The sequence below is a fragment of the Mytilus californianus genome, unplaced genomic scaffold, assembly GCF_021869535.1.
Source record: "Mytilus californianus isolate M0D057914Y unplaced genomic scaffold, xbMytCali1.0.p SCAF_42, whole genome shotgun sequence".
NCBI lineage: Eukaryota > Metazoa > Mollusca > Bivalvia > Mytilida > Mytilidae > Mytilus > Mytilus californianus.
In genome coordinates this window covers 1,750,587-1,762,056 of record NW_026262693.1, presented here as the reverse complement: position 1 = coordinate 1,762,056, position 11,470 = coordinate 1,750,587, and the positions used below count along the sequence as shown (strand labels likewise).

General features: G+C 33.0%; 1 protein-coding gene across 15 annotated transcripts; it reads right to left on the bottom strand.

The window, feature by feature from the left end:
* Positions 1 to 664: 664 nt before the first annotated feature.
* LOC127699868 (fatty acid hydroxylase domain-containing protein 2-like) lies at positions 665 to 7,650 on the bottom strand. Of its 15 annotated transcripts, XM_052203280.1 has the most exons (3): positions 7,448 to 7,650; positions 3,743 to 4,096; positions 665 to 1,107 (listed from the first exon to the last, which is right to left on the bottom strand). In XM_052203280.1, exons 1-3 carry the CDS (start codon positions 7,582 to 7,584, stop codon positions 921 to 923), a joined length of 678 nt encoding a protein of 225 aa, XP_052059240.1. In that variant the 5' UTR covers positions 7,585 to 7,650; the 3' UTR covers positions 665 to 920. The 15 variants fall into 15 exon arrangements, 1 of the variants encoding a protein (XP_052059240.1); XR_007981245.1 differs by lacking the exons at positions 665 to 1,107; positions 3,743 to 4,096 and adding an exon at positions 4,202 to 4,294 and having other exon boundaries at positions 7,448 to 7,575; XR_007981246.1 differs by lacking the exons at positions 665 to 1,107; positions 3,743 to 4,096 and adding an exon at positions 4,314 to 4,393 and having other exon boundaries at positions 7,448 to 7,575.
* Positions 7,651 to 11,470: the final 3,820 nt, after the last annotated feature.

The following is an 11,470-nucleotide window of genomic DNA, read 5'->3' as shown; positions in this document are numbered from 1 at the left end:
ATAATGTAAATATAACTAATAAAAGTACTAACCATTATTTTTTGCATGGTAATTAAATATATGTAAAACAAAAAGCAGAATTTGCAGTCTACATGGTCTAGGCAGCAATTCCTTATACATTTTGTAAGTTACATTTTTAATTTACAAGGTACATTTATCCTTTAAGTACCCGGTATCTTAACATTAGTGACCTATTTAGTCCAATATTCAATTTACTTCATTTAAAGGCATAATTAATAAAAGTAAATATAATTTCTATATATAACAAGAGGCAGAATGTACCAACAGGACAATCAATAATTATAAGTCAAAGCAAAACATACACCATGAGCTAGCAATAAAAACTGCCTTGATATAGCTAAATGTGCCAAGTATAGTGTGAAGCACCATTCATCAATCTATCAATGGATCTATTTATATATAATAAGTTTATCTTATATTGAATGAAAGTTTCTGCTCTAGTCATTTCTAAACTGATAAAAATGTACAATGAATATTAATAAAAAATAATACATTCTGGAAGTCCAAGTTAATAGATAAATTATACTGGGTGTCAATCTCTAAAAAAACAAATTGAAAACAAGTGTTGAAAAAACAGTAGACTGTCTCACCTAATGCATTATTTGATTTAAACTAAATGTAAATGAGCTCTGAGACTGAGCCGAATAATAACATATGGACATAAAAAAAAAAAACAGCAAAGCTGTAAAACAGATCAAATAACTTTCACACATCAGATCACAACAGCAAATCTGGTCTAACAACCTATAATGTACCTTTCAATGGCTACAGTTTAAAAGTCAGTCAATATGTCCTTCAATAACACAAGGGTAACAAAAAAATTGTTGACGTAAAATAATCAAATATTAAACATTGTAAAATAGGTTGTTTCCCACAATTATGTGTGGTATTAAAACCTTTTAATCACGTTTGTAATCAGATGTTTTCTCCAAACATTGTTTTGGTGGTGTATCTGGATATTGTTGAGACAGGGGTGTCAGACTTAGTAACATGATGTGTCTCTCGTAGGCTTTACTGGACCTGAAGTTGTTGTCTGTTCCATGGAGGCGATCCAGTACACCAAGAACTCCAAAACAGTTGGTAAACCTATAAAACAATCAAATCATCAGATATAGTAATAAGTATGTACATTAAGCATTTGTTAGGGTTCAAGCCAAAAAAAAAGAGCAAATATGTCAGTTTAATGACATTTGTTTTGTGATTTGCTAGGGAGATTGAAAATCATTGAATTCAGAAAATGTCATGTTTATCTGAATCTAGTTCTAGTTTTACACAATTTTAAATTATTATGTGCCTTTTGCATTGGTCAAATGGGCAAACTGACTTCAGTTTTCACTATTTTAGTAAATTCTATTGGGACAGGTATGCTTTTCTTAAAAATTAAATACTTCGCAAGCCTTAAGCTGTTGAGCTAGGGAAGTACTTCTTTAGCTCAGTCTGTTAGAGTACTGACGTAAAACACAGAGGTCCTGGAGGTAACAATGGGATTTTCTAGTTAAAGACATGCTCTTCCGTTACAGAATCATAAATTTTGACAATGGAAGTCAGTTGTTAACATTAAATAAAGACAGCATGAAATGTTTATGGAAACTGTAGGAGATAACTAATAAAAAGATGAGTAAAAAAAAATGCAAAATCCAATTTTTTGCCTTTCACTATTTACCACAATCTCTATCAGTCTGTTCAGCTCACAACACAACCAAAGACTAATCTCGAATTATCAACAGTTGTTTTGGCCATTCTAACCCTAGTCTTGACCAAAATTAATATAAACTGTTTTATTTATTTAACTTAAATAAAAAATACAAAAATAAGGAGATGTGGTATGATTGCCAATGAGAAAGACTGGATCGAAATTAATACAGATTGTCTTGGCTATTCTTACCCCAAGCTAGACCCACAGAAATATCAAATGATTTGGCTATTCTAACCAAAGGCTAGAATAAAAATGCCAAATGAAATGCATATCTTTTTTCTACCTTTAAAACTATAAATACATAAATGTGGATAGTCTCCACATGTGGACACAGATGATGCCCCTGCTTGCATATCATAAAGTTATAAAGGGACATAACTGAAGAACGGTAAAAGTGACGCTACCCAAATTTGAACTTGATCTGAGTTTTGTGGTAACAAGCATTGTGTGTAAGTCTCATAACATTTGGTTGAGGCTAACTGAAGTAGAGAACAGAAACTAAAAATTCAGCAATTTTTCTATTTGTAAACACGCATAACTCTAGAACGGTTGTGTATAAGTTTCAACATTTGGTTGAGACAAACTAAAGTTAGAGAATGGAAACGAAAAATTCAGCAATTTTCATGTTTCTAAAGGGACATAACTCAAGAATGGTAAAAGTGTCGCCACCAAATTTCGTCCTTAATGAATGTCTTAATCTGTATTATGTAGTAATAAGCATTGTGTATAAGTTTCATAACATTTGGTTTAGGCAAACTTAAGTTAGAGAACGGAAACTAAAAATTTTGCAATTTATCCATTTATAAAGGGGCATAACTCTAGAACGGTTAAAGTGACGCCACCAAAATTCAAACTTGATCTGTGTTTTGTGGTAATAAGCATTGTGTATAAGTTTCATAACATTTGGTTGAGGCAAACTTAAGTTAGAGAACGGAAACTAAAATTTTGCAATATTTCAATTTATAGAGGGGCATAACTCTAGAACGGTTATAGTGAAGCCACCAAAATTCAAACTTGATCTGTGTTTTGTGGTAATAAGCATTGTGTATAAGTTTCATAACATTTGGTTGAGGCAAACTTAAGTTAGAGAACGGAAACTAAAAATTTTGCAATATTTCAATTTATAAAGGGGCATAACTCTAGAACGGTTAAAGTGACGCCACCAAAATTCAAACTTGATCTGTGTTTTGTGGTAATAAGCATTGTGTATAAGTGTCATAACATTTGGTTGAGGCAAACTTTAGTTAGAGAACGGAAACTAAAATTTTCCAATATTTCAATTTATAAAGGGGCATAACTCTAGAACGGTTAAAGTGACGCCACCAAAATTCTAACTTGATCTGTGTTTTGTGGTAATAAGCATTGTGTATAAGTTTCATAACATTTGGTTGAGGCAAACTTAAGTTAGAGAACGGAAACTAAAATTTTGCAATATTTCTATTTATAGAGGGGCATAACTGTAGAACGGTTAAAGTGAAGCCACCAAAATTCAAACTTGATCTGTGTTTTGTGGTAATAAGCATTGTGCATAAGTTACATAACATAAGGTTGAGGCAAACTCAAGTTAGAGAACGGAAACCAATTTTGGGATGTTTGGACGTACAGACGGACAAGGGCAAAACTTAATGCCCCCACCGCTACGGCGGGGGCATAAAAAAAGTATAGATTCTTAAAAGTCATTCTTTAGATATTTTGTAAAACTATATATATAACATCTGACTATGACTATGTGTGATTACACTGAGTTCACATATGACTTACTTCTCACTGTGATAACACTGAGTTCACACATGACTATGACTATGTGTGATTACACTGAGTTCACATATGACTTACTTCTGACTGTGATTACACTGAGTTCACATATGACTTACTTCTGACTGTGATTACACTGAGTTCACATATGACTTACTTCTGACTGTGATTACACTGAGTTCACATATGACTATGACTATGTGTGATTACACGGAGTTCACATAAGACTTACTTCTGACTGTGATTACACGGAGTTCACATATGACTTACTTCTGATGATGGAAATCATGTGCCTCAGGTGATGGGAGGAACGGGAAATGATATCCACTGTGGGATATAGTCGTAGACACCAGAGCAACGAAGAACCACATCCAACCTGTAGCTAAGTGTGACCCCATTATTATTGGTCCCATCATGATAGGCATTAAGTTACTGATACAGTGCTCTAAGGGATGAGCATAGATACATATAATCCCTATTGGAGCATAGATACATATAATCCCTATTGGAGCATAGATACATATAATCCCTATTGGAGCATAGATACATATAATCCATATTGGAGCTGTCCATTCATGGTGTAGCTTATGGAAGTACTTATAAAGTCTGGGATGGTGCATCAGTCTGTAATATAAAACATAGATACATATAATCCCTATTGGAGCTGTCCATTCATGGTGTAGCTTATGGAAGTACTTACAAAGTCTGGGATGGTGCATCAGTCTGTAATATAAAACATAGATACATATAATCCCTATTGGAGCTGTCCATTCATGGTGTAGCTTATGGAAGTGCTTATAAAGTCTGGGATGGTGCATCAGTCTGAAATATAAAACATAGATACATATAATCCCTATTGGAGCTGTCCACTCATGGTGTAGCTTATGGAAGTGCTTATAAAGTCTGGGATGGTGCATCAGTCTGAAATATAAAACATAGATACATATAATCCCTATTGGAGCTGTCCATTCATGGTGTAGCTTATGGAAGTGCTTATAAAGTCTGGGATGGTGCATCAGTCTGTAATATAAAACATAGATACATATAATCCCTATTGGAGCTGTCCATTCATGGTGTAGCTTATGGAAGTGCTTATAAAGTCTGGGATGGTGCATCAGTCTGTAATATAAAACATAGATACATATAATCCCTATTGGAGCTGTCCATTCATGGTGTAGCTTATGGAAGTACTTATAAAGTCTGGGATGGTGCATCAGTCTGTAATATAAAACATAGATACATATAATCCCTATTGGAGCTGTCCATTCATGGTGTAGCTTATGGAAGTGCTTATAAAGTCTGGGATGGTGCATCAGTCTGAAATATAAAACATAGATACATATAATCCCTATTGGAGCTGTCCATTCATGGTGTAGCTTATGGAAGTGCTTATAAAGTCTGGGATGGTGCATCAGTCTGAAATATAAAACATAGATACATATAATCCCTATTGGAGCTGTCCATTCATGGTGTAGCTTATGGAAGTGCTTATAAAGTCTGGGATGGTGCATCAGTCTGTAATATAAAGCATAGATACATATAATCCCTATTGGAGCTGTCCATTCATGGTGTAGCTTATGGAAGTGCTTATAAAGTCTGGGATGGTGCATCAGTCTGTAATATAAAACATAGATACATATAATCCCTATTGGAGCTGTCCATTCATGGTGTAGCTTATGGAAGTGCTTATAAAGTCTGGGATGGTGCATCAGTCTGTAATATAAAACATAGATACATATAATCCCTATTGGAGCTGTCCATTCATGGTGTAGCTTATGTAAGTGATTATAAAGTCTGGGATGGTGCATCAGTCTGTAATATAAAACATAGATACATATAATCCCTATTGGAGCTTTCCATTCATGGTGTAGCTTATGTAAGTGATTATAAAGTCTGGGATGGTGCATCAGTCTGTAATATAAAACATAGATACATATAATCCCTATTGGATCTGTCCATTCATGGTGTAGCTTATGGAAGTGCTTATAAAGTCTGGGATGGTGCATCAGTCTGCAATATAAAACATAGATACATATAATCCCTATTGGAGCTGTCCATTCATGGTGTAGCTTATGGAAGTGCTTATAAAGTCTGGGATGGTGCATCAGTCTGTAATATAAAACATAGATACATATAATCCCTATTGGAGCTGTCCATTCATGGTGTAGCTTATGGAAGTGCTTATAAAGTCTGGGATGGTGCATCAGTCTGCAATATAAAACATAGATACATATAATCCCTATTGGATCTGTCCATTCATGGTGTAGCTTATGGAAGTGCTTATAAAGTCTGGGATGGTGCATCAGTCTGTAATATAAAACATAGATACATATAATCCCTATTGGAGCTGTCCATTCATGGTGTAGCTTATGGAAGTGCTTATAAAGTCTGGGATGGTGCATCAGTCTGTAATATAAAACATAGATACATATAATCCCTATTGGAGCTGTCCATTCATAGTGTAGCTTATGGAAGTGCTTATAAAGTCTGTGATGATGCATCAGTCTGTAATATAAAAAAACATCAAATCTGAGGCTGTGTTTTAGTTTTAAATATACACAAAAGTAAAAATTCAGTTGTAAATTTATATAAATCAAATTTAAAGTCTAAGGGCAGTGCAAAAGTTTGAAATATAAAAAAATATGTTAAATGCTTCAGTCTGTGATATAAAATAATCATATAATTTCTGGGAAGGTGCTTCAGTATGAATTATAAAAAGTTTAGTCTCAAATACTCCATTACTTTGAAATATAAACATAACTTAAAATGAAGACAGTGCGTCAGTCTGAGACTCCAAGAAGCCTGAAATACTTGTATTGGTTTACAAGTCTATTTAATGTTTGCAAAATTACTTAAAGAATGTATGTTGGTTGTGGGTTTGGTAATTTCTTTCCTACCTAACCACATCCATTTTACTTGTATATTTTATTTTCTTCCTACATCTCATGCAATGTCAGTACCTTTTCGGTTACTATTTATGTTTTATAGTGACTGAGAAGGGTGAAATCCTCAGTTTCAAGATATAGAAAGAGATAATACCTCAAAACAGCACCAGATATTCAGCATTTGGCATTTCCAACTTATAAATGAAATGTCAGATCTGGATAGTTTCAGTTCCAGGTACAGAAATGTTGTTAAAACTATGACAATTATTTAATTCACAAAAACACACTTACACGTTTGGATGAAAAAATCTTGTGCAAAGAAATGTAACACAAATAAATGGGGAATGTGTCCATGGGACACAGATAATGCCCCCTCTTGCATATAATGTTATAAAGGGGCATAACTCAAGAAAGATAAAAGTGACAATACCCAAAATCATACTTGATCTGAGTTTTGTGGTAATAAGCATTGTGTATGAGTTTCTTAACATTTGGTTGAGGTTAACTTAAGTTAGAGAACAGAAACGAAAAATTCAGCAATTTGTCCATTTGTAAAGGGGCTTTACTCTAGAAAAATAAATTGGACGCCTACCAAATTTAAACTTGTTCTGTGTTGTGTGGTAATAAGCATTGTGTATAAGTTTCTTAACATAAGGTTGAGGCAAACTAACGTTACACCATCAAGCCTCTAACCAATAAAAAGGCCAATACAGAAATAATCCTGTAATAATATCATATCATAACTGTGAGATATTTCCTGTATAGTGTATTATATATACCTGTGAGATATTTCCTGTATAGTGTATTATACCTGTGAGATGTTCCCTGTATAGTGTATTATACCTGTAGATGTTCCCTGTATTGTGTATTATACCTGTGAGATGTTCCCTGTATTGTGTATTATACCTGTGAGATGTTCCCTGTATTGTGTATTATACCTGTGAGATGTTCCCTGTATTGTGTATTATACCTGTGAGATGTTCCCTGTATTGTGTGTTATACCTTTAGGATGTTCCCAGAATCTACAGAGCTTATATTACTTGTAATTTATGTGTATCAACTTTAAATAACTTGTCTATGTTTATTGTACCTGTGAGAGTAGTAAAATCCAATTTCTTCCACCAAACTAAACACAGTTAGCTCTAACAGAATCCAGGCAAATGAAGGCATCTCACCACTAATAGCACAGCCACGCCATTTCATCAAATAAAATCCAAACAATGTCATGGGAAAGGAAACAACAAATCCATTAAACAAAACAATTTTCACAGCCTTCTTTAACTTCTCTCTATCAACCTGTTTAATAAAAAGATTACATAAGTCTGTGATGTCATTTTGATGGGAGATAACTTGTGTACAAATCAAGAATCTGAAAAGGTTATTCACCGGTGAATAATAGGGTTATTCATTGCTGGGTGTAAATTTTTAGGGTTATTCGTCCTTCCTTGCATTAAAGGTCAAGGAATAGTAAATGGGCTATGTCACAGATTGAATTATAAAGCATTCATTTTTTTTAATTTTCTGAAATATTACTGATTGAATTCTTTCAAAATAGGTGAGAACTTGTATAGAAAGCACATAAAATCGGAAAAAAACATTCTTACATTTGTCTCAAAATCTTCAAATCCATAGATTTATCTTAAACAAGTAAAATTGTTGGAATATAAACTTCCGTTTTAATGATATAAAATAATCATATGGTCACCGACAACATTTTTTGTGTATTAACCAAACTGTTATCTTGTTGGTAGTGAAAAACGTAAAAAAATCAACGTTTAGCGGCCTACAACGCGATGATGTAATGATTAATTCACCTAGAACAGCACTTACAATTATACATACCGTTACAATGAAGTCAGTGACCATATGTTATAATTTACATGATTAAAACGGAAATTTTAGTACCAACAATATATAGTCTTTCAAGGAAAAATCTACTGATTTGAAATTTGACGATTTTAAGACAAATTTAAGAATTTTTTCACTGATTTTATGTGCTTCCTACACAAATATTCACATATTTTGAAAGAAGTCAATCAGTAATATTTTAGAAAATAAAACAGATAAATGCATTATTATTTTGATTTTCAGTTCAAGTTCAACGAGCCAAAGTTGTATGCAACATGGTAAGAAAATCTGTGACATAACCCATTTACTGTCAAATGACTGTTAACTTGACCTTAAATGAACATTAAGGTGGTACCAAACACCTTGACTAAAATTAATTTGGCTCGTTTAATTTTCAGAACATTTTGTCAAAATATCTACTCTGACCCTTTGACAAAAATATAAAAATTTCAAAAAACTTTAACCACACACTATATCTGAAAACTTTCATTGAATATATATATAGCAGTTTGACAAACACTAATTTTGATCATTGAGAAGCTTGATATTTCCTTAACAATAGAACGTGATTAAAACGTTCAGCTGATTTTTACAGAGTTATCTCCCTGTAGTGTTATGTACCACCTTAACTGAATCCTTCCATGTCACATGATTATAAACATGTTACCCAATAGAATTGTTTATCACCTATGTCACGTATTACTGTGTTACTCAATAGAATTGTTTATCACCTATGTCACATGATTATAAACATGTTACCCAATAGAATTGTTTATCACCTATATAAGTTATAATAACAATAATTAATTATTGTCAATACATGAGTAATAACAACCCAAGTCAAACTGAACTGCTATCATTAGCAGTTTATTAGCTGTTATTTACCAGTTCTTCATATTTTTAGCAGTCTTTCAGCTGTTCATAGCATTCCATCTAATAGCAGTTTGAGAAACTGCCTTATTTCACCATTTCTTAGCATTCCTCTTAGCATTCATCTTAGCAGTCTGGATCTACCTTCTAAACTGTTGTCAATTTGTCAATTGGACAACAGTTATGACAGCAGTTCAATAGCAGTTTGATAGCAGTTTTGGTTTTAATCTTTGTTATAAAAATGCTTGGATCTGGCTGTGTTTTTAGCTTGATAGTAAACCTTTATTTGAAGGTTATTTGATCATTTTCAAATGTGCATTTTGGCTCCAAGCTGTGTGTAAATACTTGCTAGTGAAAAACTGTATTTTTGTCATTTATGAAGTTTAATTTGGGCTAAATGGAATAATTTCTCACACCTGCAGTACAGTAAGTTGAAGTTACAGATAATGCATGTGTATTTTCTGACATAACTTTGTAGGGAAAACAAAAATAATACAGAAAGCCCCAAAAAAGGGGGGATAGTTGTTTATTCAAATAGAATATCTGATGATGATAGGATTGTAATAAAATACTAGCATATACTAACAGTGCAAGATGTTAATTGAAAATAAAAATATGAATATTTTAATATAATTTTGTAAAAAGAACAAAAATAAATCATATTCAAGCGTTGAAAAAGGGGGAGGGAATATTAGGGAAACCTAGGTCACATATAGCTGATTGTTTAATATTGACCAAGCAATCCATTTAATGAAGTTAATATATATGTTACTTAAATTTTTTCAGAAAGTGGAAACATAATATATTACATGTATTAAGAATTATTTTGTTTAATTCCAAAAGAGAAAGAGGAGATAACTGTTTTCTTTTGATCCACACAAAATATATAAAGTAGAAGAGAAATTAGTAGTACATTTTGGTAATTAAATAATAATAAAAATAAAATTACTTTTAATCTGAAAATCACTTAGTCAAGGTAATAAATAGTCTCTTAAGGTACCACTCTTATTGAATAAGTTGCTTTTTATAAGCACTGATATTTAAAGTGCATTATAATTCTTAACTGTTCCTATTATTCTGACACTGACATAATTAATAAGGGGTATAAGGCCAGGTACAGTACTCACAAAGCATGTTTACACCCCTTGACAAGTCTGTTATTGGATTAAAATAGAGTCATTTGATTGCAGTTACTGCTCAAATCACAAATATAAGCTGGTGCAACTTTTTGAAATTTCAACAAGACTTGCAGTCAAAATATTAGAATTTTATTTTTGCATTCATATCTTGTACACTGTATATTCAAGTGTACCTTTGTATTCCAACTTTTGACAGATCTGATAGCATTCCATAGCAGTTATTAGCAGTTTAGAAATGGATTGCACAACTTAGCAGTTTCTATGAATATTCATTATTGATAGCTGTTATTATAGCAGTTCTCATGAATATTCAGGGAAGATAGCAGTTTTTGAGTATCTCATTTAAATTTTTCGTCAAAAATAACTGCTAAATAACTGTGAAGGCTACATAAACTGCTAAGAAACTGCTATGGAATGCTATTGGAATGGCTATATGCAAATTAACTATTGCCTTGAGTTTGGCAACTGTGAATGCTAATGAACTGCTAAAGAACAGCTGTCGAGTAAGAACTGTGAATGCTAATAAACTGCTAAAGAACTGCTGTCCACTTTGACTTGGGAACTTACTGGTACACTTTTGTCTTCTTAAAATTTGTACTTCAACAGAAAACCAGGTTTTCCTGTGGCATCTAGGATCAGTAATAAAGCATTGGCACCCCATATTACACCATTAGTGAATAGAATTGTTCCTGTAATGATACACAGTAATAATTCATTGGCACCCCATCTTACACCTACATAACACATTATCCAACCGAAACCATAACAGAAACATCAAAAATAAATACATGAAGGTTGGATGTACAAAATACAGAGACACATCGTATAGCAATGCAAATTAACACTCGGTATAACAGTCATATTCGGGAATAGGTCACGTTCGGTACTTAGCAGACAGACGACATAGATGTTAAACCACAATCTAAGACGTGGTAAAAATGTCATTAGTTAGTTTAGACACAGACACATCGTATACTAGTAGATCAACCAATTCGTGATGGTGTCCATAAAATTTACGGAGTGTCATTTTTAATCTTTCCTTCTCAGAACTCTGTTGGATCAGTTTATGTGTAAGGAGCACACTCTTGTATATGCGGTCCGTATTGTGTGAACATGCATGAGCATAACGTATCAGTTGAGATATGTTAACACTATACGACGGAGCAGATGGTATGTTACTGCTCAGAAATGGGAAATTGATAATTGGGAAGTTGAAATCATCCCGTTTGTCATAGATTTTTGTGAAGTCGTCCATC

What these genes read in the sequence shown, in the direction of transcription:
- LOC127699868 (XM_052203280.1), bottom strand. Translation starts at nt 7,584, where the DNA reads ATGACATTGTTTGGATTTTATTTGATGAAATGGCGTGGCTGTGCTATT. An exon ending in GGATTTTACTACTCTCACAG is followed by an intron (nt 4,097 to 7,447) that starts GTACAATAAACA and finishes TTTATATTACAG; the next exon opens with ACTGATGCACCATCCCAGAC. An exon ending in CATGATTTCCATCATCAGAA is followed by an intron (nt 1,108 to 3,742) that starts GTAAGTCATATG and finishes ATTGTTTTATAG; the next exon opens with GTTTACCAACTGTTTTGGAG.